This window comes from Phasianus colchicus, chromosome 32 (genome assembly GCF_987193195.1).
Source record: "Phasianus colchicus chromosome 32, bPhaCol1.hap1.1, whole genome shotgun sequence".
Classification (NCBI taxonomy): Eukaryota; Metazoa; Chordata; class Aves; order Galliformes; family Phasianidae; genus Phasianus; species Phasianus colchicus.
In genome coordinates this window covers 1,126,068-1,153,850 of record NC_143467.1, presented here as the reverse complement: position 1 = coordinate 1,153,850, position 27,783 = coordinate 1,126,068, and the positions used below count along the sequence as shown (strand labels likewise).

The 27,783-nt window shown below is 54.6% G+C and overlaps 3 protein-coding genes and 1 long non-coding RNA gene across 7 annotated transcripts; all 4 read right to left on the bottom strand.

Moving 5' to 3' along the window:
- Window positions 1-317: 317 nt before the first annotated feature.
- LOC149914007 (uncharacterized) lies at window positions 318-3,610 on the bottom strand. Its single transcript, XM_090128069.1, has 3 exons — window positions 3,528-3,610; window positions 1,254-1,745; window positions 318-504 (listed from the first exon to the last, which is right to left on the bottom strand). Exons 1-3 carry the CDS (start codon window positions 3,608-3,610, stop codon window positions 318-320), a joined length of 762 nt encoding a protein of 253 aa, XP_089984195.1.
- A 2,144-nt stretch (window positions 3,611-5,754) lies between these two features.
- On the bottom strand, window positions 5,755-9,313 carry LOC149914006 (coiled-coil domain-containing protein 81-like). The gene is made up of 8 exons (XM_090128068.1): window positions 9,193-9,313; window positions 8,971-9,032; window positions 8,383-8,536; window positions 7,928-8,184; window positions 7,657-7,742; window positions 6,927-7,018; window positions 6,292-6,388; window positions 5,755-5,980 (listed from the first exon to the last, which is right to left on the bottom strand). Exons 1-8 carry the CDS (start codon window positions 9,305-9,307, stop codon window positions 5,755-5,757), a joined length of 1,089 nt encoding a protein of 362 aa, XP_089984194.1. The 5' UTR covers window positions 9,308-9,313.
- A 205-nt stretch (window positions 9,314-9,518) lies between these two features.
- On the bottom strand, window positions 9,519-12,655 carry LOC149914005 (uncharacterized). The gene is made up of 3 exons (XR_016460737.1): window positions 11,844-12,655; window positions 11,433-11,509; window positions 9,519-11,309 (listed from the first exon to the last, which is right to left on the bottom strand). It is a non-coding gene; the product is annotated as an uncharacterized LOC149914005 (long non-coding RNA).
- A 328-nt stretch (window positions 12,656-12,983) lies between these two features.
- LOC149914004 (uncharacterized) lies at window positions 12,984-19,058 on the bottom strand. Of its 4 annotated transcripts, none has more exons than XM_090127993.1 (5): window positions 18,572-19,058; window positions 15,389-15,463; window positions 14,818-14,904; window positions 14,509-14,574; window positions 12,984-14,410 (listed from the first exon to the last, which is right to left on the bottom strand). In XM_090127993.1, the coding sequence occupies exons 2-5, from the start codon at window positions 15,393-15,395 to the stop codon at window positions 13,218-13,220; spliced, it is 1,353 nt and encodes a 450-aa protein (XP_089984119.1). In that variant the 5' UTR covers window positions 15,396-15,463; window positions 18,572-19,058; the 3' UTR covers window positions 12,984-13,217. The 4 variants fall into 4 exon arrangements, with proteins under 4 accessions (XP_089984119.1, XP_089984118.1, XP_089984120.1 ...); XM_090127992.1 differs by lacking the exon at window positions 18,572-19,058 and adding an exon at window positions 16,037-16,564; XM_090127994.1 differs by lacking the exon at window positions 18,572-19,058 and adding an exon at window positions 15,739-15,851.
- Window positions 19,059-27,783: the final 8,725 nt, after the last annotated feature.

Genomic DNA, 27,783 nt, shown 5'->3' with positions numbered 1-27,783 from the left:
ACCTGCCAGGTTAAACGCCTGCTGGCCGGGCGGGGGGGGCCAGCAGGGTTAAAAGACAGTTGATCGGCTGGCCTGGGTAATCCTGCCTGGCCAGAAGCATCCTGGCAGACCGGGTCAATGCGGTTGGCCAGCCAAAATGGGGTAAGCCCCGCCTGGCCAAAAGCCGTCCTGCCAACTGACCCAGGTAGCATTGCCAGGCCAGAAGACTTCCAGCTGACCAGGATGCCCTGCCAGGCCAGAACCCACCAGGCTGGCCTGTGGGGCCCTGCCAGGCCTAAAGCCAGCTGGCTGGGTGGGCCCTGCCAGGCCGAATCCCCTTAGCCCTCTGCCTGAAAAGCTTCAGTGATTCGGAAGCCGGAAGATTCAGCCTGCATGGTCTGCCCTGGGATTCCGTGTACAGGGTGGACTCGGCCCTGGGGAAGATCCGGAATCCTTGTTATAAACTGGCTAGGTGGTCGGAAGGGCCCGACCAGACCAAAGGCCAGCTGGCTGGCCCAGATGGCCCTGCCAGGTTAAAAGCTGGCTGGCCAGTCGGGGGGCCAGAAGACTCCCAGCCGGCCTGGGGGGCCCTGCCGGGTCAAAAGCCGATAAGCTTGTGGCCCAGATAAGACAAAAGAGACGCTGGATTTCCTTTGGCATCAACAAAAGCACCGTGAGACGCTCTGATGCCCTCTCACAATTCCTTCTCCCTCCACCAGCACAAGAGCTGGCGTCAAAAGACGCAATGACACTGTCACAGGCGTTCTGGAGATTTTTAAGGGATAGGCCATGGTAAGGCTTTATTGACAGTTTTGCCCCTCTACATTTCACCCTAGATCTCCTTGTTTGGCCTGGGGAAGGGAAGGCAGCGGGGTGACCTCATTGCAGCCTTCCGTTACGTAAAGGGAGCCTACAAACAGGAGGGGAGTCAACTCTGTGATAGTGTAGCTACTGTCAGGCCAAGGGGAAGCGGTTTTGAGTTGAGGATGTCAGATTGGCTTGTTCTTTCCAGAGAGAGTGGAGAGATGCTGGAAGCGGATGCCCAGAGATGTCAGTTGTGGATGCCCCGTCCCTGGAGGTGTTCAAGGCCAGGTTGGACGGGGCCCTGGGCAGCCTGGTTTAGGAGTAGATATGATGCAGATGGGATTGATGCATCTGTGTTGCAGCCTCCATTGTTGCTCTGTCTGTCCTGGGCACCCCGTGCCCGCATCAGCGTGGGTAGGGTGTGTGTGCCCTTCCTGCGGAGTGGGGCTTTGGTCTTTGGAGGCTGACACGTGGGAGACCCCGTTTCTTCTCTTATGGGTGGCAGCAATCCAGAGCGGTTAAGGGAAGACTCCTCAGGCAGGCTGGACCCACCACAAAGTGGTGATGCTGCCATCTGCTTCAGTGCGTCCAGCACCGGTCTGATCTTCCTTGCCCTCTGCCTGAGAAGTTTCACTGAGTCGCAAGCCAGTGGGAGCCTGGATGGTCGGCCTTGAGGCTCCGTAGACTCAGCCCTCGAGGAAGATCTTCTCGACTCGCTTCTGAAAGGCGTGGTTGGCCTGAAGGTGATGTGATGGGGTGAGGCCTTGGCTGTCTGCAGTTTTCGCACCGCACGCTCACGATGGGCTTTTCCTGCTTCCTGCACTTCATCAAGGAAGCGCACGTGTTTGGTTCCCGGTGCTCGGCACAGGTCTTGTTGGCTTGATGTGCCTGCTTCCCCCTGCAGCTCGCAGGTCACCGGCTGCTCTTGGGCTTCAGACGCCCTCCGGATGGGTGGCAGCGGACTGAAAGGACAGAGCGGGAGTGGTCCGCGTGAGTGGCTGATGGCTTTGGGGCCACATGCTGCAAGCCTGAGCCAGGAGCCTTGGCTGCAACGCAGCCCTGCCCACAGACAGCTCAGCGGCTGCCCCGTGGCTCTCCTGAGATGCGGAGAGGGGCCAGCCCTGTGAGACGGGGGGCTCCTGGCATCCCCATCCCAGCACGGTGGGTGCTGCGTTCAGCACTGTTGGGCGGCCACCAACAGTGACCCTTTGGGGCTAGGGAACGGGCTCTCGTTGGGTCACCCCCATGCACATCCCAGCCCAGAGCCTCCAGCCTCACCTGGCCTTGGATCTCTCCTTCACCAGCAAGCTCCTTATCCTTCTGAAACGGGGAGGATGTGGGACATCCTCTCACGGCTGAGGCACTGGGGACATGATTACAGGGAGACAAAGGCACTGTGCTGGTGGCTGTGATGCTGAGAACAGCATCCTTTGTCTTATGAGGCAGAAAGGCCAAGCCCTGATACCTGGGCCGTTGGAAGGGAGGTCCTGTCCCCTATGCAGGATCGAGACTATTCCTGGGGCGGTGGGAGCCTTTGCATGGGGCACAAGGAGGCCACGAGAGCCCAGTGCCACGAGGACAGCGTGTCCCCTCACAGTTCTCTGTAGCACAGACACCACCCACAGCCTGCTGGACAAAGACCTTGGCTCTGTCAGGGCCTTCAGCGTTGCCAGCCCCTCAGCCATCTCCACCACGTGCTGTCCTACACTGCCCCATGCAGTCTGCACCTGTTTCCCTGCAGGATGTAGGCACCAAGCCTGCTTCCCACCGCAGTGTCGTGGGCTACAATTGCACTCATGTGAGCTTCTGCTTCACCAGGCCTAAGCCCAGGCCTCTCTGCTTGCTTACCCCTAGCCCCAAACAATCCTGTTGCAAACCTCTGTTGGATCTGCCCCAGGTCCTTCCCACTCTTCCAAAGCGAAGAGCCCCACGCTGGCTCACACTCTGACCAATGTTGCCATGCTGGTCCTGAAGCAAGGGCTCTATCAAACACTGTTACTGGGCTCTTTGTATCTGTTGTAGTTTCCACGGGAATAAGTAGGAGGCCTTACTTCCTCCAACGGGGAAGCTTCCTATACAGAAAAAGTCCTCTGGACATCTGTGAGTCTCTTCGTCACTTCCTTTTCCAACCTGTTTTCCTATGATTGTTCTTCTAGAAAAGCTTCCTGCCAGTTGACATCCTGAAGGCATGACCTGTACCAGCAGGAAAGACAGGATAGGGTCATGCACCTCACTCGGCGCCTGCTGTGTTGCGTGCTCTGCATGCAGTTTGTACACTGGTCCCATCAATTCTGTTTGTTAGCATCCCAACGCCAGGAGAACCTTACAATCAGAATCATGGGATCACAGAATGGCCAGGGTTGGAAGGGACCTCGAGGATCACGAATCTCCACCCCCCCTGCCACACGCAGGGCCACCAACCTCCCCATTTCATACCAGACCAGGCTGCCCAGGGCCCCATCCAGCCTGGCCTTGAACACCTCCAGGGATGGATGGGGATCCACAGCCTCTCTGGGCAGCTGTTCCAGCACCTCATCACCCTCTCACTGATAAATTTCTCTCTGATACCTAACTTAAATCTCTGCTCTTTTTGCTTAAAACTCTTCCCCTTCGCTCTGTTGCTCTCTCCCCGTGTTAAGAGCTGACTTCCCTCCTGCTCATAAGTTCCCATTTAATTACTGGAAGGTCACATCAGGTGTCCCCAGACTATTCTCTTCTCCAGACTGAACAAGCCCAGCTCTCACTGCTGGCTCAGGTGAGGTTTTTTGTCCGCCAGCACGCCTAAGTTCTTCTCAGCAGGGCTGCCCTCAGTCAATTCTTCTTCCATTCTGGACATATACCTGGGATTGCCCCGACCCAGGTGCAACACCCTACACTTGACCTTATGGAATCTCCTTAGGTTCACGTGCTCCCTCCCAGATGAAGATTTTGAAACAGCTTTGTGAAGAAATGCAAGAAAGCAGCGAGAGTTCTTGCAGGCTGGACGTTAGGAAAAACTCCTCCAAAAGAGTGGTTGGGCAGTGGGACAGACTGACAGAGTGCCCAGGGAGAGACTGGAGTCAGGTTCCCTGGAGGTGTTCAGGAAACGTTTAGGTGTGGGACTGAGGATGACGAGTGATGTGGAACAGGTTTCTATGGAATTGTTTCAGAACGGCATTTCACTTAATTATGAACAAGGCACGAGGGTGTAGAATGAACAGAGGAAAACAGAGGAAAACAGGGAGGGATGTCGAGGGGGGGTGAGCTGAGGAATGCAGCCTTGTCTCTCTCTGGCACCAGGCACTCATGCTCATGTATTGGTTCAGACTGCGACTTCGGAATTCCACTGCAAGTCACAGTAACTCAGCAATTGGGGCGGATGATATGATAATAACTTCTTGGAAACAGTTGTGATATCCCCTCCCATTCTAATTGTAATATCAGAATACTCTACGCCTAGTTGTTGGAACCAATGTAATTATCCCCTCCTCTTCTTGCGTATGTATAACTTGTCTCCAAAAATATCCTTAAGCTGCCACTTTGTGGTGTGCAAGCTAGGAGGGGCTACCCCCTCTGCACCCAGCGTGTGTGTGCGCAGCACTCACCTGCTTTGGAACTACTTTGCGGGTTTTTGGCTTCTCTTTTGCTTCGTAAATGAGAAATTGCAATTGTTTCACTTGGAGCCTGCGTTTCAGGGAGAAGAGCATCCCTGTAAGGCTGATGGATCTTGTTCAGTGCACCGATGATGGGAACGGAGCAAAGGACCGCTTTCTGCAAGACCTTTCTTGCATTTTCTTCCATCTCTTTCCGTGTGGTCCAACAGCCAATGGGTTTCCGTACAAGAAGAGAAACTCTTCTCAAAAAATAGGGCGGTTCTTCTCCCGGATGCAGACCCTGGGGATGGTTTGAGGTCAGAACGCTGAGGGGAGGCAGCCATTTCTCTGCCTCTCTTTATCCCTTCCCTACAAGTCGCCCAGCTGCAGTGTTTTGCTCCTAAGCTATGCCAGCACCTCCCCAAAAGCCCTTGTCTTCCCACCAGGGATCTAAAGGAGCAGCGAGCTGGAAGGAAAAAGTCCTCTCTGGCCTCACACTTAGCTACACCTTTCAGCTGCTGCAAAACCGTGGGCTTTGCTATGCTCTGCGTGTCACCGGAAGAGAGCACCGCATTGGAAAATGAGGAACTCGGGGTCCCAGGGCTCCAAGGAACGTAGCCACCCCATCTGTCAGAGCCAAGGGGTCTTGGAAGAGTCCCCATCGTCCCTCTGCTTCTCTTCAAGGAGATGGCACTGTCTCGCTGCTATTATCAGAGCGAGAGGAGCTGCTAATCTATGTATACCTGACGGTGAGATTAATACACAAAGGGTAGATGTTAGCCCGTCCAGTTTATTGCAAACGCTGGTCATCTGGGGAGATGGGGAAGGGAAGACGGGCGATAGAAAAGATGGTTCAGATGTTGATCTCCAGATGTTGATCTTCAGTGGTGGGTCTTGAAGGGTTGCTGTTTGGTTGACGACTGCACAAACTTATTTCTAAGTCCAAAAGTGGTTGAGTCAGCCTTCCTTGGAGTGGCAGCTTCTGGCCTTAGGATCTCAGCAGAAACTCCTTTGTTCCCACCTCCCGGGCCTTGCCAGCAGATCAGATGGAGCAGGGAGGTGCCCACCTGCATCCCGGTCTTCATGAGATACGATGGTGTCCTTCCCCACTTCTCCCATACCAAGCTGGAGTTTCTGGTCACAGGCCAGATATTCTGCCAGTAAACACTCCTGAGCCCTCTTCTGAAGGCAAACAGCTCCCAAGAAATGCTTTGAAAGGTAAAATTGTCCACAAATGGATGTTGGTTGCTGCCACACAGACACTTCTCATCTGCTGCAGAAGTCAGTGTCTTACTGCAAGAAGTGCCTGAGAAAGCAAACTTTCAGCCACCAACAAAGAAGGGTTCAGGCAGGCACCCAGGAATGGCACAGACAGGAATTGCAAACCTGTCTGTCAGCCTCAGGTGGGGCTCTGCTCCTCCTGGGCACCCCACGCCCTGCTCAGCGTGGGCAGGACTGGACAGGACATCCCCCGCCTGGGGAGCTCCACTTTGATTGGTGGCAGAGTCTGCAGAGATCCAGTCCTCTTGTGCATCTTTGCTCCTCTTCTTACAGTGGAGCACGTTCCCTTCTCTTCCTGGGGCTCCTCTTGGGCAGAAGATGCCCCCGGGATCGCTGGCAGCTGACTGAAAGGACAGAGTGGGAGAGGTCTGCCTGAGTGGGGGATGGCTTTGGGGCCGTATCCTGCAACCCCGAGCCAGGACCCCTGGCTGCAACGCAGCCTTCCCTACACATAGCTCTCGGGTTGCGCTGGTGCTTTCCTGAGGGCTGGAGAGGGGCCAGCCCTGTGAGCTGGGGGCTCCCAGCAGCCCCATCCCACCCCTCCACTGCTGCATTCACGTGCCCTGAACAGTGCCTGCCTGGCGTTGGGGAATGGGCTCTTGTCGGGGTGGGGAAACACAGCGTGCAGATCTGTAGCCTGAGCCTGCAGTCTCACCTTGCCTTCCTCTTGTCCTCGCTTGTTCCCTCCTCAGACTCCACTACAGAGGTGATGTGGATCCAGCTGGGGAGGGGATGCAGTTCAGGAAATTTCCCTGCAATTGAGAAGGACAGATCTCGTCAGAGGAGACTGACTGTGGACCTGCTGGCCCGGTGACACGCAGGGGTGCTCAGTGTCTCAAAGCACCCAAGAGGGCTGCTCTGCTCCCCTTGCAGATGCAGTCTCCCTCTGTGCCCTCCGTGCCTCGTGCCCAGCTCCTCCTCCCCAGGCTGCAGCTCTGTTTTGGGACTGCATTAAGGGCTTTGCTTTGGGAAAGAGGAGCTGGGTGGCGCCTGTGCGGTGACAGTGTCTTTTGGGGGCTCATTTCCTGGGGGAAAGGACAGGGCCGAGGACCCCCCGTGCTCTTGCCATCCCCTGGGATGGGAGCACTTGTGGGAACGTGGCAGCCAGCATCTCAGATTTGATGAGGACGACGTGTGGTCGGGAGGAGAGGCAGTGCTGAGCTGGTGCGAATGGTTTCACAAGGTGCAAATGGTTTCACAAGTCAGAGCCTTTGGGTGATGGTGGGATGGGGATTTTGCCATCACGTGTTGGTTGCGTGTGGTATAGAGAGGGACTGGCAGCTGCTTTACCTTCCTTCCCCCGGCCAAGACGTAGCAAAGGGACTTTTGAGGCCTTGCAGGGTTTCCCGGGCGGTGGTTTGGGCGCAAACTCCCGTTTAAACCTGTACAAAAGGAGAAGACGCGGTGTGAGCCAGGGCTCCGGCGGCCCTTTCTGCTGGCTGGGATCACCCTGCTCACAGGCAGATTCTCACATCGCCTGAAGGCCATCCTTCCCCAGGATCGACTGAGCCCCAGAACCAAGGACTGTCCTGGGAAACGGAGTCACCCGGCCACGATGGGGTGAAAATGTCACCTACATCCCTTCATCTCTTCCACCAGATGTACCTCTCGAGAGAAGGTCAGCCTTCCCTGAGTTCCCTAAGCACCGTGACCTGTGACCTGAGGTGTTAGCGAGCACCAGGGGAGCCTGGCACGCTGCCTCTAAGAAAGCATGGAGTGTGGAGCAGGGTGGATTCGCGTGGCCACATTCCATGACCGCCCTGCAAGGATGGGGACTTGATGACGCTATTGGAGCAGATAAGCTACCCTGTTTTCCTGGCCCACCCTGAGCCAAGGCTTTCCACCTTACATGTTTTCAAGTACACTCTGCAGGACAAAGGTATATTTGACTTGGGAGACTCAAGCTCTACCCGAAAGTAAGAAGTGGTATAAAACGGCATGAGAGAGAAGGAATACGGGGGGGTGGAAGGATGCCGTAGGCAAGTGGGGAAGCAGGGGCTGCAGCCACAAACATCCTCACCTGGGAAAGACGATGACTCGGCCTGAGGAGGTCAGCGAGGCTACAGCTGCCATCCGGGACACCAGCATGTTCAGCAGCCAGGGGACCTGCAGGGGAGGAGCAGGGGAGGATGCGGGACGTCCTCGTCACGGCTGAGGCACTGGGGACACGAGGAGCTGACGGCAGCACAGCTCTCGCACGGCCCAAGCAGCCAGCCAGCGCCTGGTGAGCCATGTGCAGGCAGCTCTGGGCTCGTGGGACTGCCCAGGCCACGGAGAAACCTACAGCTCACCTTGAAAACAACTTTCTCTAGGTTCTCCTTCCCGCTGATCCTCTCCAGGAAGTCGTAGTAGAACTTGACGTGGACTCTCGTTCCCTCGATGAGGAGCACTCCGATGTCCTTCAGGACAAAGGCGATGTTCTCCCCCTTCTTCAGGCAGTGGGAGACGAGGGACGTGGTGCCGAATATGCAGGCCTTCGCAGTCTGCCGGCTCACAGATGCGGCCGCGGCCACCTGAGAGTATTTGAGGGCCTCCACCTCCTTATGGCCTGGAAAATCACACGGCAGAGTTTGTCATGCGGCGGCTCTTCCACGGCTGCTTCCCAAGTGCTGCTTCTTGCAGTCACCACCCAGGACAGCCCCATATTTGCACGGACTCCATGCAGGGAGGGTGAGGTTTGCTTTTGCAATGGATGGCTCCATTCGTCCTGTCTGTGCAGCAAGAAGGGGTTTAAGCCTCCTCGTACCTGGCAGGTAATCCTTGTTATCCGCGAGGTTACGGATGCCCGCAAGGTTCCTGGCCAGGTGAAACGCAGGCCACTGAAGAGTCATGGTTCCATCCTCAGCCTCGATCCGCTCGGAGGCAATGCTGAAGGAACCGAGGGTGGGAATTCGGACTCCCTGCACGTGGAAGAGAAGGGAAGGGCTGAAGTGTGAAGGCTGGAGGAAGAGCTGAAGGTTGCCCCGTCCACGGACGGTGCTTTGGGTCCTGCTGTGCCCTCTCCCACTGTTCGGAAGCTCAGGCAGGGCGTTGGGAGAGCTTTGGGAAGGAGCTGCCCGCTCCTCCCCCTCCCTTCGCCCTCCAAAAACGCGGCACAGCAGTCAGGGCAGAAGCAGCCTCGTGGAATCCAGAAGCTTGCAGAGCTTGTGAGCAGCCCCAGCACACTTGGTGCAGCCATACCACGCATGCGGGAGGCCCACTGGTACCCGAGAGGCATTTTGGGGGTGAATAGCCTGCTTTCCGTGGAGGGGAAGAGTCATTGCGTTCTGTGGCCCAAGGCGAGGGGACTCCCCACCCCTGCAAGCAGACAAGTGGGAAGAAGGCGCCGACCCACCTTGCGCAGCAGGAGCTGCTCTTGGACATAGACGGCCACCGCATCCCAGACAGCAACTTGCTCTGCAGGGCAAAGGAAAAGCAGGTCACGCTCTGCTTCTGCTGCTTCTCCTGCTGGCTCAGGGCAGGAGGGAGGTGGCAGATGGAAAATGTCGTCCCTGTCCCCAGCCCCACACGGAGGCAGCCCTGAGACAGTCCCCGTGCCGGCTGTGGGCCCGCGTACCTTTGGCGGTGACCTCTGGCATTCTGTAGCCCCGCTGTGTGGCGGGGCCATCCTCCCAGAATTTCATCTCGGTCTGCTTCACACCAGCGCGATGCTCCCTGTTGGCAACAGCCATGCCGGAGCCCAGCCAGTTCATGAGCCCCGTTCTACTGTTCAGCCTGGTGCCATGTGGTGTGGAATATTGCTTTGGCCCTTCTGGGTCGGCAGTCCTGGTTCTGTCCCCTCCCAGCTCCTCGTGCCTCCCCAGCTCCTCACTGGCAAGGCAGTCTGAAGAGCTGACGACGCCTTGGCTGAGTGGAAGAACTGCCCAGCAACAGCCAAAGCATCGACATTATTCTCATACAGAATCCAAAGGACAGGAAGCACACACAAAGAAACAGGGTCGGTTGGGTTTATGCCAAGGTTTTGGTAGCAGGAGGCTGAAGGTATGGCTTCTGGGAGAAGAGACCAGGACCAACCGTTCCTGCAGACTCCTCCAAAACCCCTTGGCCATTGGCACGTGTGATGGATGTATTTCACAGAATCATCACAGAACCATAGAATGGCTGGCCTGGGTTGAAAAGGACCTCAAAGATCATCTCGTTTCCACCCTTGCAGGGTCGCCAACCACCAGACCAGGCTGCCCAGAGCCACATCCACAATTTGCTGGCAGTTCTTTGTGTGCACAATGGCCACAAATCCAATCAGGTCCCTTTAGTGCTACTGATCAAAGGGTCCATCCCATTCATCAGCCAGTTTATGAGCTTGAAAGTATGTGGCGGTGAGAGGTCCAAAAGGACACCCTGCCACATTGCAGTTCCAGCCATGACCAGTATCACTCTCATTCCTGCTCCACTTTCACCTCCAAGCTCCCTGGAGGCGTCAGGCCTCCAGGAGCATCTCATACCTCCAGCTTCAGTCAACAGGGTGTTGTTGGCGGAGGACTAGGAGTGAGAGAACCCTTGTCCCAGTCCCAGCTGATTGTATGTACCACCCCCATTGATGCACAGTGGGGCTTCCTGCTCGAGGTCCCTTTTCAAAACCCATTTTACGATAAACCCAAGTGCAATTGCTTGTCCCAACGTAGATACCACCTGGCTGAGTACGATTCAGACAAAAAATCCCCACAGTGGCATTTTGCATTGGCCATGGAGATGGATTCTTCCCAGCGGGTAGCGCGGTTGATTCTGCTGTAGCTGCTTGCCAGCCATTTAGGGGCGATAGGAGTTGAAACCCAGGGTCAGGTTTCAAGTCCCATGGGTCCTCCGCAGACCTAACAGTTACTCAGCCTATAGACATTTGCTATTTGCTCAGCCAGTTGGAAGAAAAAGGGTTTTTTATATCCCACCCCTTCCCATCCCTGAAGTTTTGGGGAAGATGACCAACTGTGACAGGAGTTGCAACACATACTATCCAGCAAAATAACAAAAATGACATTTTGGTCAAACGTTGCAAGACTAATCACCAAAGCACCAATGATTAAAGTCAGCTGTCGGCCTCCCTGTGTTCAGTCACGGTCCCTCAGGAGTCTTCTGTAAAATAAAACAGACATCGGCTTGCCCTTTTGAGCTTTGTTAATACGGTTAAAATGAGGGAATAATCCAGCGAGTGTTAATTTTATATTCCTGTTCCTGGACATCGTTAGCCTTGCAAGCATATTTATTATTCCGTTAGGGTCAGGGGGACTGGCCCCACACTAGGCAAGTCAACCAACACAGGCTGGCCAGGGAGATAAGAGGGCTTCCCTGGCTTATCTGCATCTGGATCGAGAGTGACGGGCAAGAGTGGTGGGGCCTTGGGACAGAAGGCATTAAATCGAGGACAGCCATTAATTCCCCAGCAATCGTTAATTCTTCTGACTGCCTCAGAGGTGCTGGTGGTCCAATGGGGTTCTTCCAGTCTCAGGAATTTCTGAAGGAGGACGTTGGATCATTCCACAATGCCACTAGCTTGGCTGTAGCAGGGGATGTGAAAGATCCAACGAATGCCTTCCTCTCTGGCCCATTCTCCTACACCTCTGCGGTGAAATGGGAGCCATTGTCTGATTGGAAGGCAGCCGCTGCCTTCTGACGCTCCTCCTCTCGGTCCTTCAGCTGCAGCTTCTGCATCATCTCCACAAGGCTTTTCGTTGCACAGGACTGGAAAGAAACAAGGCGAGTGTAGGAAGAGGACACCACTTCCCTCGGGAAATCTCTTCCGTGTCCGACAGACGGAGGCCCTGGGAACAACAGGAGCCGTGTCTGTGCTCACCAAGGACTCACCTCTGCTCGTGCAGCAGCAGCTCTCTGAGAAGCCTTCTTCAGTTCCACGCTCCTCTCTTTTCGTCGCTGTCTTCTTGCTGTAAGGCAAGAGAAAAGATGAATTTGTTTTGTCGACAGCAAAACTGCAGAAACATGGGTACCGTAAAAGCAGATGGCAGAAAAAAGACAAAGGGAGTTGGACTAGGAAGCCTCTCAGTGAATGACATTTCCATGGGACGTGCAGACCACCACCATGGAGCTAACGGAAAGAGGCGGGCTTGCGCATTCTGGCACCTCACTGCCCTTGGACTTTGTAGCCTTCAACCCATTGCCCCTGTACAGAGAAGGAAAAAGCAAAGCAAACCCTAAGCAAACTCGGGGTGCTTGAAAAGGGAAGCAGCTCAGCACGGCGGTACCACAGCACCTGCTCACCTCTTCGCCTGGAGCTCCGCGCTGCGGCAGGCCCAGGCTGTGCTGCTGGAGCCGGCACGCTGTCTCCGCTCTGACCCCTCGCTCTCTTTTTGGCAGGCAGTTGCGCTGCTGTTGGTCTCCCTTCTTCCAAGCCCTTGCGTTTACATCCAGCCTGGGCCTTGGAGACGGAGCGGGGGCACACGGCAGGGGAAGGTCTTCCCCCTGTGCTGGACCTGCTCTTCTAGGAAGCCCTCCAGCCTGGAGAGGAGCTTCAGCTGCTGTTTGGTGACAAGCTCTCTCAGAACGCACCTGCTGCACCACTTTCACAGAGATATTGCCATTTGGCTGAGCACCAATCTCTGTTAAGAAAGGAGAAGCAACAAGATTTAGCAAGAGCCCAACGCTACTTTCAGTCTGCAAAATGGGCCACAATGCTAGGACATCTCATCTGGAGTGTTCACGGTCATGGATCTTAGGATCTCGGGTGAACCGTGGTTCACATTTCTAATCAGTACAGGAATGCTAATGTGATTATGACCACAGCCAACACACGACGACAACAGTCCCAGCAAGGGACAGACAGAAAGCCTAACTAGAAAGACGGTGCACCAAACCCCGATGCCTGTTGTGTGCCTGGACCTCTCTTGGGTGCCATGTCACACTCGGTGCTCCCCCTCTGCCTTTCCGCATGGCTGCGCTTCAGAGGAAGGCCACTGGCATCAGCTTCTGACAGAAAGAAAACAAGGAAGACATGAAGAGCATCTCCTTGGAGGAAGAGTTCAGCACAGTCAGCCACAAACTTCTGGTCCTCAAGCGTAGTTTCTTCAATTGGCCTTTCCGCTGCTATATATTCCCTCCATGGGAAATGCCCCTGCCGGAGTCTCTTCTGGCACAGTGAGCCAGGGCAATTCCCCTCCATCCGCCCGTGCCTGCTGCCCATCCCCACAGCAATGCATGGTACTGGGCAGCACAGGCGAGCTGTGTGAAACACCCTCTGCATCCTGCTGCACAAAGGAGTGCAGGGAGAGAGGAACGCTGGGGCTGGTGGTGGCAGCTGAGGGACACGGCCATCTGTGGTGCCCCATCCTGCCCCAGAGGCGGGTATGGGGAGCAGGGGGGCTGTGACACAGCACAAATGACTGCAGGCAGAGGGACACAGCAAAGGGAGCACAAAGCTTTTAATAACGTAACATAGAAAACAAGGAGTAACAGTAAGGACGATAACCCTAAAATTCCCATCCCACAAGAGTTCATTGCCAGATGACGTCCCATCCCACTGCCACGATGACTCCGGAGGACAGCTTGGTTCTGGAAAGGAGGGATGGGGCCGCTGGCGGTGCCTCTGGAACGCTGCCACTGCTGCCTGGTGCTGTGGGGCCGGCGAGGAGCGCAGGGTTACGGGTAGCCATACTGGTCGGCTATGGCCATGTCTATCTCCCGCTGCACCAGGAACTGCACGGGGCCGATCTTCATCTGCTGGGCCGCCCGCTGCCGCTCCTCCTGGGCCAGCTTCTTCATGCGCTCCCGCTCGGGCCGCTGCTCGGCTGTGATGGGCAGCGACTCCTCCATCACTATGGGTACCGCACTGCCGCCCGCCCGTGGCCCCACGCAGGGCACAAAGTCCCCGGGGCGCTGCAGCCGAGGCTGCTGCTGGTGCAGCACTGCTGGTGGTGGTGGTGGTGGTGGTGGTGATGGTGGGTCCCTCCGCAGCGGTGAGCTCCTCTGCGGGGACGGGCGCAGGCAGCTCGGCGCCGTCTTCTCGGCAGTGCCCCCCTCTTGCCCCGTGCTGCCTGGAGATGCCGGCGCTGCCTGGTCTGTGCCGCTGTGCTGGGGCCGGAGGGCAGCAGGGCCGGTGCTGGCTGAGGGTTGGGGCTGCACGGAGGGTGGCTGGCGCGCCGGGCCCACCACAGTCACCCTCTGCCCCAGCGGGTGCACGACCTGGATGGATTTACACAAGTGCACGCGCAGCTCGCTGGCAGTGCCCGCTTGCCCGCTGCTGCTGGCTCCTGCGCTGGCCCCAGACAGCTCCGCTTGGCACGGGCCTTTGCGGCCTTTTCTCTCTGTTCTTTCCCTGCGCGGCGGCAGCTTCCTTTTCTTGGCTGGAGCGCTGGTGGTGGGCTGCTCCTGCTGGGAGCTCTCCCGTTTCTGGGGGGTGCCGGCAGGCGCAGGGCGCTTGGCCCGCTTGGTGCTGCCCCTCTTCTTCTTTTCTGCCACCCGGCTGGGGACAGAGCCCGGTGACGGGGGCGAGTGAGCCTCACCCACCTGCGGCTCCCTTTGCTGCACCTCCTCGGTGGGCTGTGCGCTTTGGGCTGAGGGAGGCGTGGTGACAGCCAAGGCGGTCGGCTGTGGACTGAGCCGGGCACTCGCAGGTGCCGTGATGGGGCGCAGCTGCGACAACCCACAGTGCAGCTCAGGCAGGAACCCGGGGGATGGTGGGAGCCCCCAGAAGGGGTCGGCGGGCGTCCCGGAGGCAGCCTGTGTGCTGAGCTCTCTGCTGTCCCTGGGGTTGTCAGGGAGCTCAGCCATGAAGCATCCTGGGGCAGGGCTGCTGGGGTTCTCATGGGGGACCTCAACAGCTCTTGCCACGTCTGAAAATGCAAGAACATCCCCAACAATGGCGATGATAGCCTTCCCACACCCGCTCTGCGCAAACACGCACCTGCAGCTCTGCAGCCCCCAAACTCACCATCGATCCAAGACAGCAAACCCTGGATGTCCGTGATGTCCTCCGGCACATCTGAGCTGGTCGCCACTGCAGGGAAAAGCAAAAAAATCCCAAAGAGTGAATGCCAGCTCTCCCGGACCATGTTCACAGAACGGGATCTAGGACGAACATCGGCTTCCCATTATAAATCAGGACAGGAAAGGTAACTGTAAATCCCAGGGATTAAGACCCCAAGCAACACGCAATGAGAACAGTCCCAGGAAAGAACAGGCAGAAAGCCTAACGAGAAAGACAGTGCACCAAACCCCGATGCCTGTTGTGTGTCCGCACCTCTCTTGGGTGCTGTGCCACACTCCGTGCTCCTGCCCTGGCTTTCCACCTGGCTGCGCTTCAGAGGAAGGCCACTTGCATCAGCTTCTGACAGCAAAGAGACAAGACAGACATGAAGAGCATCTCTTTGGAGGAAGATTGGAGCACTGCCAACCACAAACTTCTGGTCTTCAAGAGCAGTTTTGTCAGTTGGCCATTCTGCTGCTGCAGCCTTGTGCCACTTCTGCAGTCAGCACAGAACTGCAGTGTCCTTTCCTCTCTCCTCCATCACACACAGCCCTGCACGCAGCCCTGTTTAGAGGCAGGTACCCACACCGCAGCTCACAAGAGCTTCTTCCCTGCGGAGGCTTTCCGTTTCCCCCCTTGCCCCGCACCATTCCACAGATGCACTGGTTTTGTCCCTACAACAACAGACAGTATGTTGATTTCACAGACACCAGCAGGCAGAGAAGTATTGTCCAGTAAGACCACGTCTCCCCCAAAAACAGAAAGATGCTACTTTGATAGCCCAAACACAAACTGACACAAACTCTTCTCACTGCCCCTTCCTGCACTCCAAACGGATGCTTACTTGACATCGCCTACAGCACTGCAACTGCAGTCTTCAGCTGCCTTGATTCCTGAGTTCTCCTTTTGGACAGGAACCCTACACAAAGTATGAACAAGTGAAAAATCATGAGGAAGAAGCGTTTTCCCAGCTTTCTTCTGCCATGCAATGTAGCCTCTGGAGGAGGGCAATGCTTGGACATCAGCTGGCTGCAACAGCTGCCCATCACTAGCTCCAGCTTGTGTCTGACTGCCATGGCTTCTGTCAGCAAGTGCCCCCAGGTCCCCTTTTCCCCCACAGCTGTGCTGATCGTCCACGGCCACAGCTGAGCAGCTGGCTCTCTGCCGTGACTGCAGCGTGGTTTGGGGAAACACCTGCTGGGTATGGCACACCAAGCAATCCATGGAGCAGTGAGCCACAAGTTGCACTCTATGGAGCCTGCGCTCTGCTTCCTTGGAAAGGTCTGACACGAAGGTGGGGGCTCGGCAGCAGTTTTCCAGGGGAGGAATGACGTTTCATCATCCTCACCGAATCGTGGGATGGAATCTCAACAAGAGCCCATTTCCTGTGGGTACAGCCAGAAGGGCACTGTGTGAGCTGGGAAATCCTCCCCAGCCCAGCTTTTCTGCTGAGACACCTCCCGGCAACCAGCCAGCACCCAACCCAGCTCACCTGGTCAGCCTGCTCAGCCTGAGCTGTGCCCAGCTCACACACACGCCGCAGCGGTGCTTCCAGTGGGCTCTCACAGGGTGATCTCTCTCAAGAAAAGCACAGAGCTCAGTCTCCGCGTGCAGCACGCTCACGAGTGCACCAGCTCTGCTCACCAGCTGTGGCACAAACGCTCCCAGCCTGGCAACGACTGTGACCTCAGCGAGTGCCCGCATCACTTCTGTGCTTTCATCACAGGCAAAGGGAGTGGTCACCTCCTAGACCCACATTTTAGGAAACCAACACCAGGGCCGCCCAGTGGGCTGAATGGGGGTAATTGAAGGGGGGTTAATTGAAGTAAAGCAACAGAGAAGTGAAGATGACTCTTGTGCCGCCCAGTAAAAACTCAGTATGGCCTCGTAGTGGTCAGTGGAGTCCCAGAGGAACTAGTGGGAACTGGGAGGAGTGCACAGCAGTATGGACCAGAAAAGTCCAGTATGGCTAAGTAAAAACCAGCGAGGACCAGTATGGCCTCAGAGTGGTCAGTGGAGTCCTATAGCTATCAGTAGAAACCAACAGGAAGGCACATCTGTGTGCCCCAGGGCCGGTGCCGGCCTCTGCCTCTGGCTTTGGGCCCCAGGGCTGGTGCTGGGCTCTCTGGCTGGAGCTTCAGACTTCAGGGCCGGCACCAGCCTCTCAGGCTGTGGCTTCAGGCCCGAAGCTGGTGCTGGCTTCTTGTGTTGTGGCTTCAGGTTTAGGCCCAGGACTCGTGCCAGCCTCTCTGGCTGGGGCTGGGCTTTAAGGGAGGGAATGGCCTCAAGTTGCACCAGGGCAGATTCAGGCTGGACGTTAGGAAATATTACTGCTGCAACAGAGTGGTCGGGTGCTGGAATGGGCTGCACTGGGAGTGGTGGAGTCACCAACCCTGGAGGTGTTCAAGGAACATTGAGACGTTGTGTTGAGGGACGCGGATTAGTGAGAGCTATTGGTGATTTCAACCTGGTGATTGTGTGATTGTGTGATTCTGGATGGGGGATTCAGGGAGTACGCTGGGGGGGAGAGGGAGGAAGGAGGGGAGGAGGAGCATCAGAATGGGGGACTAGGAGGGGTGGGTCGGGGGAAGGGGAGGAGGAAAGGCACCCTGGGGGTCAGAATGGGGAATGGGGAGGGAACTGAGAAGGGGGCAGTGAGGTGGGGGGTGGAGGAGGACTGCAGGGATGAGAATGGGGGAACTGGAGTTGGGAGGGTGTTCCAGTAGTCAGATGGGAAGGGGACCACAGAGGAGGGTGTGACCCTGGAGGTCAGAAAGAGGGACTGCGGGGGTTGCGGGCGAACCACTGGGGGGGACACAGAGCACCTCCTGCCACCGAGCTGAGGCCCTGAGGGACACAGAAGCCCCACGGGGCCAAAGCAGAGCAGCACGTGGCCCCTGGCTCCCTTAGCCCCGGTCCCCATCTCGGTGCATCCTCCCCCAGACACCCACATGTAGAAGCTGAGGCAGCATGTACTCCCCCTCTGAAGTACTGTGTCCAGGTCTAGGGCCCTCAATACAAGGAAGGCAGAGAGATGTTGAGAAGGTGCAGAGGAGTGCCACAAAGATGATCAGAATGCTGCAGCACCTCCCCTACAAAGACAGGCTAAGGGAGCTGGGCTTGTTCCACTTGGAGAAAAGAAGGCTGTGGGGTGAGCGAATGGCAGCCTTTCGGGACCTAAAGGGAGCCTACAAACAGGAGGGAAGTCAACTCTTTGAAAGGGTAAAGAACAGCAGGACAAGGGGAAATGGTTTGAAGCTGAGGCAGGGAAGATTTAGCTTGGATGTCAGGGAGAAATTCTTTACTATGAGAGTGGTGAGGTGCTGGAACAGCTGCCCAGAGAGGCTGTGGATGCCCCATCCATCCCTGGAGGTGTTCAAGGCCAGGTTGGATGGGGCCCTGGGCAGCCTGGTCTGGTATGAAATGGGGAGGTTGGTGGCCCTGCCTGTGGTGGGAAGGTGTTAAAGATGATGCTTAGAGTCCATTCCAACCTGGGCCATTCTGTGTGATTCTGTGATTCTATCCTGCTCCTATCAGCGCTCCAGGCCATCCTGCAGGCTGTTGTGCAGAGCGCAGAGCTGCAGAACTCTGCTTCCCGGCCCTGTGCTCTCCAGCACTCTCCTGTGAGTTCCGCCTCTTCCAGGAACCTCCGCTGCTCCCCTGCACACACATCTGTGTGCACATTCGTGTGCAGAACCACACACCCACGTGCAAGGACTTCCCCGCACACATACCTGTGCATTCACACGCACGTGTAAGCACATCCTTGCACAGCCCTGTGTGCACACTCCATCCACGTGCATGCAAATGTGTGCAAAACCACACGGCCTTGTGCAAAGACCTGGATGCACACAACTGTGTTCATGCACACGTGTGCAAATTCACCCCTTTGCACATCAACATGCATGAAGACACGAGCGCAGCGGCAGCCTTGCACACAGCCATGCACGCACACACACATGGAAAAGTAAAAACCCTGGCCATTCTAGGATTCTACAATCTCTGCACACCCTGTATGCACACATACCTGCACTCACTGCTCTGTAACCAAACGCCACTCACATGGCACAGCCAACGTGCAGAGGATGGGAAATGTCAGGAGGAAAGATGCCCCGTTACGCTCCTTCATTCTCCTCTCTTTAATGAAGGCACTGGGGCACAGCTGCAGCCCATCCTGAGATGCGGGTTGCTGCGGGATTCCTCGTTTGGACGCTGCAGGGTTAACCCGGAGACGCAGCCTGAGGGACGCTCCTCATGTGCTCTGCAGATGGAAGTTGTGCCAGGAGCCAAGACAAGACTTTCACAGACAGCGCAGGGATGGCGCTCCTGGGCCGGGCGGTGACTGCAGAGCAGTGCCCACTGCCCTGGGATCTGCAGCACTGCACAAGGGCTCAGGGTGCAGCACTGCAGCACCGCTCACTGAGGACGCTGGGCTCAGCACCAGAGCCCTGGGTGAGCTATGGGGGTCCTGGGACGGTGATGGGGGTCCTGTCAGGGACTGTGGGAGTCTGTGAGATCCCAAGCGTGAGCCGAGGGGGTAAGGGAGGACAGCAGGAAAAAATAGCTGGGTTCTGGGGGAGCCCAGAGCAGGGACAGGGGGTGTTGATGGAGACTGTGGGTCTCTGTGAGGTCCTCGGCTGGCTGTGGGGGAGGTGCACCAGGTCTGAGGAGGTCCTTGAGGAGCTATGGGGCTCTGTGGTGGGGGGGGGGGGGGGGATACAGGCACCTGGGATGGATATGGCAACACAACCTGCAGGAGCAGAATGCTGCTCTGGTGAAAACAAGATGACGGCTGCAGGTGGGACACTGGGATATGGGAAGGTCTGGGGACAGTGGGGGTGCAGGAGAATGCGGGGAGTGGTTGGAGTTAGAAGGGGGTTGGGGGGGGGTGTGGGGTGCTGTTGGAGTGGTTTTATTTCTTCCTGAGAGGGAACCGGGGGTCCCTGTGGCCCAAAGGTGAGGCCCTGAGCCACGACCCCACCGGAGCCATAACCCAAGATGACCACATAACCCTGTATGTGCGTGATCCCATGGCTGCACGTGAGCCACAGCCCTGTGTGAACCATACCCCCACACGACCCTGGGACTCCCTGACCCTGCCTGCCCCCATCATGCTGTGACCTGACACCGTGTGACCTCATCTGGAGAAACAGCAAAGCGGATGCGTGGCATAGACTGTGAGCCTGCAGTCCCCAGCCAAGAGGGAACAGGAGAGCAGGGACTGCCACGGGAGGAGAGCAACAGGAGCAGAAGGAGCTCAGTGAGCAGCTGCGCCTTTTGTCCCTCACCACGAGGAGGGAGAGTGCAGTCATGCCATAGCAACAACAGATGAGCTTTGCTGCTGCACCGAGCTGTGCCAGGTGGAACAGCAGTGATGAGAGCGTTCCTCGCACTCCCCATGGGCACTGGAGGGATCTGCTGGGATGGGGAGAAGCCCTACAAACTTGTGGGACGGCTAAAGGACACCTATGGGAGGACCCCAAAGGAGCACTTTGGAGCAGCTATGGAGCAGAGCCACACCTGGGAGCTGCCTTTAGCCAACACACCGCTGGGGGTGGAACTGCTGCTGGCCACAGGCCGTGGGCAGTGATGGGGCTGTTCTGGGATGCTCTAGGATGGCTCTGGGGCTGCTATGGGGCAGCTATGGGACACAGCCACAGCTCAGTGGGGTTGATGTTCCCCCACACGGAGCTGGCGGTGAATCTGCTCTGATCATGGAACCTCTTCCCATAGCCCCCCACCGCCCCCTGGACGCCCATCTTGCCCAGCAAGATGGGGGAGAGCTGGGGGTCAGCAGATGTTATAGGCAGCTGATCTACAGCGACCCCAGAGCCACCCTAGAGTGTCCCCTGAACGACACAAGAACAGACCCATCACTGTCCACAGCCCCATCTGGGATTATGATGCCCATAGGGTTATGGGTCATGTGGAGCCTTGGGGTCACGCCAAGTTATGTGGGGTTATGGGGTCATATGGGGTTTTGGATCAGGACCCCACCTTTGGGCCACAGGGAACCCCAATCCCCTCTCAGGAAGGAATCAATAAATACATTCCAACACCTCCCCACATCCCCCATTCTCACCCAAACCCCTCCCCACGTGCCCCCAGACCCCCTACATCCCCATGCCAACCCACGTCCCCACAGCCACAAGTCCCACCTTTACCTCACACGTTGCCTTCTCCTGCACAGCACTCTGCTCCCGCTGCCTGTGGCCCACATCCCCAGTGCCCCCACATCACTTTCACCCACATCTGTGTTGTGTAGGTGCTGCTCCAGCTCCAGATTCCTCTCCTGCTGCAGCCACCCCTGCCCCAGTACTATTTGGTTGTTTGGGTGCTGGAGGGAGAAGGGGGTGAGGAGGGGCCCCAGGTGGGCTACTGGGGTCCTGGAATAGTGACGGGGCTCCTGTCAGGGACCTGTGGGTTCTCTGAGGTTGCTAAGGAGCCCTAGAGGTGGTAAGGGAGATCTGAGGGAGGAAATAGTGGTGTTCAGTTGGGGTCTAGTGGGGGATATGGGGTGCTGCTGGGGACTATGGAGGTCTGTGAGGTTTTGGGCCAGCTATGGTAGAGAAGTACCAGGTCTGAGGAGGTCATTAAGGGGCAATGGGGTTCTGTGGTGGGCTGTAGGGTGGCTACTGGGGTCTTGCAGGGAAGGTATTGAGGGAGGTATCGGTGCTCTGAGGGAATTATGGGTGGGCTGTAATGGAAAGGTAATGGGTTACCTTGGGGAAAGCAAGGGGCAGCCAGGGGGATGGAAGGGACACGCACTGGATTGCAAGGGAATCCAGCTGAGGCAAGGGGACAGCTAGGGGAAGAACTGGGGAACGTCCCAGGAACTGAGTTCTTTCCAATCCACATCTTCTGCTTCCTGACGTAGCTGCAAAACTGCCAGAGGAGCTGCAGTACCGCTGCCCGTCTCCTGCCTGTGTCAGAAAGAGCTGCACGTTAGCGGGCTGCAATTGCCATTAAAAAGCCAACTCCATTATATATATATATATATATATATATATACATATTAAGCGTGATGCAGTGATGTGGAATATTGAAAATCAAATAAGCAAAAACCAAAACCATGACATTCCACCCCTTATTCTACATCACTACATCACGCTTTATATATATATATATATATATATATACACACATATACAAACAAACAAAATGATTACAAATGCATCACACGCACACGTCTATATACATATACATGGAATTACTGTCTGCACTCCCCCAGCATCAAATTTCCTTGTGGTACACATTGAACATCCCCATTTTCCTGCATTACCCACCAAGTGGATCCAGGTCCCTGGGCAAAAACAGTACCGCGGAGGTTTGCCCTTTCCAGAAGCTGGAAGAACCCAAACTGCTTTTCCCAACATGCTCTTTACATGTACAACAGGGACCTTATCACAATTGATAGATCCTCTGGTATTGACTAACCAGGGGGCTTCTGCCAAATGTTTCTCCCAATGCTTAAATGTTCCGCCACCCATTGCTTTCAGCATTGTTTTTAACAACCCATTGTATCGTTCGATTTTACCAGAGGCTGGTGCATGGTAGGGAATATGGTAAATCCACTCAATGCCATGATCTTTGGCCCAAGTATTTACAAGAGAATTTTTGAAATGAGTCCCATTATCTGACTCAATTCTTTCTGGGGTGCCATGTCGCCACAGGACTTGTTTCTCAAGACCTAATATGGTATTTCGGGCGGTAGCATGGGGTACCTATAGGTATATATACCTATAGGTATGAAACCTATGTTTCAAGCCACCCAGTGGTCGCCTCTACCATGGTAAGCACATAACACTTACCACTGCGGGATCGTGGCAAGGTGATAGAATCAACCTGCCATGCCTCCCCATAGTTATTCATTTGCCATCGCCCTTCCTCCCAGAGTGGTTTCATCTTCTTGGCTTGTTTGATTATAGCACATGTTTCACAGTCATGAATAACCTGTGCAATAGCATCCACAGTTAAGTCCACCCCTCGGTCTCTAGCCCACTTATATGTTGCATCTCTCCCCTGATGGCCCGAGGTCTCATGAGCCCACTGAGCTAGAAAAAATTCACCCTTGTTCTGCCAGTCCAGGTCTATCTGAGCCACCTCAATTTTGGCAGCTCGGTCCACCTGGTGGTTATTTTGCTGTTCTTCAGTAGCCCGTCTCTTGGGCACATGAGCATCTACATGGCGCACCTTCACGGCCATATTCTTTATTTGGGCAGCAATATCTTTCCACAGTTCAGCAGCCCAAATAGGTTTACCCCTTCTTTGCCAGTTATTTTGCTCCCACTGCTGTAACCACCCCCACAAAGCATTTGCCACCAGTTTTGAGCTCTTCTCCTGCCCTGCATACCTCAGCAATTTCTAATTCTGCCTATCTTTCCTCCCCCCATGCTTTCTTAGGGGCCCTTTCCTGCTGAGTGGAGAAGGCTCTTGTTTCACTGGAAACCAGATACTCCATGAGCAGCAATGTGGAGATATGTTCTCCTTGCAGTTGTTCCCCTGTGGCTTCTTTCTGATGTGCGTGGAAACTCCCACTAGAATAGGCTGCTGCATGAGACAGAGGCCTGATACAGCATCACTTGTGTGGGTGGAGTTTTACTATCTCCTTGTTCATCTTTTATGTTTGTTTGTTTTATTTCAACTCTATGTATGTGTGCATTGGTGCAAGTCTGCCTTTGCTAACTCCTTTTCTTGTGGCCTTAGGCAACAATCAAGGGGGTCTCAAGTTTTAGTGCTGAACAAGAAGCGCAGGCACTCAGGAAAGCCATGAAGGGCTTTGCTAAGTTGATCTCCCTCCCTCCACAGGTCAACTTTTATTTTTTCCCCAGCACTGGCAAGGGCTGCTCTGGTGGTTTGTTAGAGGGAAGCGTAGCTGCTTGCATTGCTCTGCTGCACAACTGCCCTAAAAATCGTTGGAGAGTGGAAACAGAACTGCCCTTCATGTCCCGAAATGCAGCTGCTCTGGTGGTGTGGGTCGTGGCACTTTGTGTGCATAGCTGTAGTCCTGGGGCTGTTGAGAGCTGGCTGTGTAGGGGACTGGAGGTGGCCCAAGAGCAGAGGGCACTTGTGATTCTTGTGCAAGCAGCCTGACTAGCTTCCATTTGTTTCTTGCAGGCACGGATGAAGATGCCAGCATTGATGTCTTGACCAAACTAAATGTTTCCCAACATCAGTGAGTTCTGATCACCTATAAGAGCACCAGTGGCAGGGTAGGTGGTCTGCAGAGATGTGTGAACGTGGTTGTGTCACTTGGGTGAAAAGCGAAAAACGACGCCATCTCCATAAGAGAAAGGTCAGCAGAGACTTTGCCTGACCAAGGCTGTTTGGTTCTTGTTCAGTTCAGAGCAGTTGTTGATGCAAGGAGGGTTGGAGCCTGAAGGGAAGTGGTGAACAGCTCAGTTCCTTCTGTCCTCGAAGGCCGTACCTTCTGCCAACTCCTTTCTCCTCTCTTGGCCTTCTAGGATTTGATTGATGACTTGAAGTCGGAGCTGAGTGGGAGTTTTGAGAGGGTGATCATTGGGGTGATGACTCCCACCACCACGTATGATGTGCACGAACTAAGGAGGCCTGTGAAGGTTTGGAAGTCTTCCTTTCGTGTTGCTTAAGTTCTGGCCAAGGACTTACTGCTTTGTTATGTATGTCTTCTTATTTTACATTAACTCTTAACGAAACCTGGTTGCACGTCACGAGCAGTTGTTGGTATCTTAAATCTTGCCTTGGCGATTCCCTTGGGAGCAGGAACAGATGAAGGCTGCCTGATTGAAATTGTGGCTTCTCACACCAATGAAGAGATTTGTCGCATTGATGAGAACTACAAGCTTTGTAAGTAGAGCAAAAGGCCAGGCCTTGTCCTGCTGTCTGACAGTCAGTCTGTGTGTGTGCAGGCAGACGTGAAGAGGAAGGAGTCTGGGGAGCTTTTAGGTGTGATGCACTGGCCAGCCTGGGTGTTGCTGTTTGTCCAGAGAGAAGCTAGACTAGAATTTCACCAGCATCTGAGCTGGTGTAAATAAAATGGGGAAGAGCATTCTGTCTGTCAGCAGGACGTGTGGCTCTCTTGCCAGTTTCTTACTGTCTGCGCTTCTTAATTGGAGGCTGTAGCACTAATGATGACGGCTGGAGTGCTGCAGTGATGCTGAGAGCCCTGGGCCCAGTTCTGTACTTAGCAGGTTATGGCTGGCAAATGCTGTGGGCAGCACCCAGGTGGTGGCCCTGCTCCTAGCAGATGCTGTGTGTGTGTTCTTGCTAGAATGTGGCTGCTCCCTTGAGGATAACATTGTATCTGACACATTGTCCATGTTTCGAAGGGTCCTCGTGTCCCTCGCAGCGCTGAGCCACGTTGAGGGGAGAAGGGGGTGAATCTTCAGAGCTGTGGGCACAGCTCTGCACTCAGTGGTGAGGATCTCCAGGCTGGCTTTTTCTCACCCTGTGTGTCCCATGGCCTGCTCCTCTAACCCAGCTTCTGCAGGGAGGAGACTCTGACTCTGGGTGTGCATGAGTGCTGTGGGCCCTTCTTTAAACATCCCAGTAAAGTGGGTTGCTGCTTGTTTCAGAAGGAAGCCTGAAGCACACCTGAGCTGTGTTTCGCTGTGTTTGTAAGCTGGTATTCCCTTTGACAGACTCCATTATCCATCTCCAGCAGCTGGTCCTGAATGGGGAGTTCTCAGGAGTTGTTTCCAGTAGATGCTCTGGTGAACTGAGTCTTCTATCCTTGTGTCTTTGCAGGGAAACTGAGTTGAGGGAATGTATGTGGATGATGGCCTTGCTCAGCAGGATGCTCAGGTGTGTAGTAACGTGCTTCCTTTTGCAACCTGTTTGTGTCTGCGTGATGCGTGGTGAAGAGAAGACAACGTGTGAAATGGGAATAATGGTTCTAGCCTTGTTTCCAAGTCTCTAATGAGAGGTCTCTAGCCAGGCTGGTTCCTTGGCAGGGGCAATGACTTTTGGTTGTGGGTTGCTGTGCCTGGTTGGTGCTTGTTGGAAAATACCCATGATCTAGACAAGTACGGGCCAGCAGTGCTCTAGCTCCGAGGAATTAAAGATCTCCTGTACACCCAGTCTTCTCCACGAGCCTTACTTTGCCATCCATGATGTCTGTAAGTGCCTGTATGAAGCGGGGGAGAAGAAGTGGGGAACAGATGAGGTGCCGTTAGGTCCATCCTCTGTACACGGAACAGGGATCACCTACTGAGAGGTAGGACCCCTCCGCCGTGTCCTGGGTTTTTCTTTCCTTCCTCGTTTGTGCGTGGTGCTTTTGTAGGAGCTCCGTAGGTGTTCAGTAGATGGGAACTCCTCTGAGGCAGCAGGTGTCCTGGAGAGAGCCCCATTGCACCCATTCCATTCGGGCTGTTTTATTCCCTCCTGAGACTGAAAGGGACTTCAGAAACCTAAGTACACCTGGCTGCAGCTCCAGCATGGAAAGCAGAGATCACCAAGTAATCTCCACGTCCTTGCAAAGCTCCAGCTTGTCATAATTTTCCAGGATGGTATCTCTGATAAAGCAGATTTTCTTTACAATGGCAGTGTTGGGCCTCCTGCAAGCAGGAGCGCGCAGAAAACAGTGTTCCACCTTTTATCCCCTACTGCCCAACGCTGATCTCTTTCTGCCCTGGTTCCTCATTGGCTGAGTACTGCAGGTTCACACTGTTTCGTGATGCTTCACTAATCACACATATGCCAAGTGAACACAAATCTTTGCCATCCAAACACAGATACCTTAATTGGTTAATTGCCTTCTAACCATTGCTTTCCGAACAAACATCTGGTCAGGTCAAGAGGCAGATGTGTCACCTCTCAGAAACGACTTGATTTCAGTGGCCTTAAACGGTCCCTGTGTGATGGTTATCTTCTTACTGACTCGCTGTCAAACACAGCCAGTGGATCTCTGTACGTGCAGTTTGGAGCTCCTAGCTAAAACAGACTGCATAAATGCAGATTACGGATATTCTTATCTCAGCACTCTTCTGAGATGGAGCATTCCAATTACAAGACCTTCAGTCTACTGTTTAATCTGACCAGCAGGAAGACTTCACGACAGTTATTTTCCTTGATTCCTGTGCAATTTTATTTGAGAATTGGAGCTCGACCTAATTTAAACCATTTTTTGCAAAGTCTGTAAGGAGAGTTGCATTTTTGCTTATATCTAGCCGCTTTGATCCACGGTGAGTGGAAGTCACAAAACAGAGTATAAAGGGAGTTTCTAAACTGCCTGTTGTTGAGTGCATTGAAGGCAACAGGAGAGCCCAGAATGTGACCTGTGAGAGTAGATGTGCCTCTGCTTCTTACTGAGTTTTGTGCCTCTGCTTCTTACTGAGTTTTGTATTGCACTTTTCTGGGGGTGCATTTCTTCTGACTCAGAAATACGAGTTACAATGAAGGTGAGGTACTTCCCAGTACATTAGAGATCTTCAACAAAAATGCATTTGGAAAACACATTATAAACCTTAACACTGCAGAAGGACACTGACTAGGAGTCTATTTAAGAGCAATAGATTCTATCTTTGCACACAGCTGGAAAATGCTCTTTCTGCATTTCATTGATCACCACGTCAGCACCTCTAGGGATCAGCCCATCGGTTCACTGGAATAGCAGTACACTGCCAAAGTGCTGCTGTAATCCTGGAAACCACGGAATGCTCATGGATTTTGTCAGCCAATTTACAGCCTGGTTTCAACACTGCTGAATAGGCATTTGTTCTCCAGCAAAACATCTCAGAATCTGCAGAACGTTGCTAGTAACAGCAGTGGAACAGGGAGGAATGGTGAGAACAGATTTCTGCTTAGAATGCTTTCCAGTTTAATACTTAATGCATCTTATTGTCACTTTCATAGGATTATCATGAACTCTAGATATGCAGTTGAAAAAGCTAAATGAGACAGCAGAACTGAATCACAGGCACAGGAAACAGATTCTGCGTTCATTTTCTTGCATGTCTGTCCTGCTGGCATGTTTGTTGTACTTTCTACCATTTCAGAACCACAGGAGCTCAAACAGCCTGAAAAACAAGAGTGCAAACCCTTGTCTTTGGAAGGCCCACCCAGTTACCCAACCCCCAAGCAAAGAAAAAGAAGAACCAAGGCCTCACTCACCACACACACTCAAGTCAGTCAGCCCTGAACTAAAAGCTACCTTTTTCATGCACCTCCACATGTGTGTGGGAGAAAAGCACTCTGGGCATTCAGCAGATTGCTTCCTTCCTTTTGATCACTCGGGCTGTCTGGTGAGAAGCCTGATAATCG

Bases quoted from the DNA above. Each gene is read 5' to 3' on its own strand.
- LOC149914006 (XM_090128068.1), bottom strand. From the start codon at position 9,307: ATGGCTGTTGCCAACAGGGAGCATCGCGCTGGTGTGAAGCAGACCGAG. The intron at 8,185-8,382 runs GTACGAGGAGGC...GTGATTTTCCAG, and splicing joins TAACAAGGATTACCTGCCAG to GCCATAAGGAGGTGGAGGCC. The intron at 7,019-7,656 runs GTGAGGATGTTT...CCTTTTGTACAG, and splicing joins CGAGTCATCGTCTTTCCCAG to GTTTAAACGGGAGTTTGCGC.
- LOC149914007 (XM_090128069.1), bottom strand. From the start codon at position 3,610: ATGGAAGAAGAATTGACTGAGGGCAGCCCTGCTGAGAAGAACTTAGGC. The intron at 1,746-3,527 runs GTGAGAGCTGGG...CTGTCCTTTCAG, and splicing joins AAACCTCACCTGAGCCAGCA to TCCGCTGCCACCCATCCGGA. The intron at 505-1,253 runs GTGTCAGCCTCC...TTAACCTGGCAG, and splicing joins GAAGAAACGGGGTCTCCCAC to GGCCATCTGGGCCAGCCAGC.
- LOC149914004 (XM_090127993.1), bottom strand. The intron at 14,575-14,817 runs GTGCGGACACAC...TTTTCCCTGCAG, and splicing joins TGGCACAGCACCCAAGAGAG to TGGCGACCAGCTCAGATGTG. The intron at 14,411-14,508 runs GTGAGTTTGGGG...TTGCATTTTCAG, and splicing joins TTTGCTGTCTTGGATCGATG to ACGTGGCAAGAGCTGTTGAG.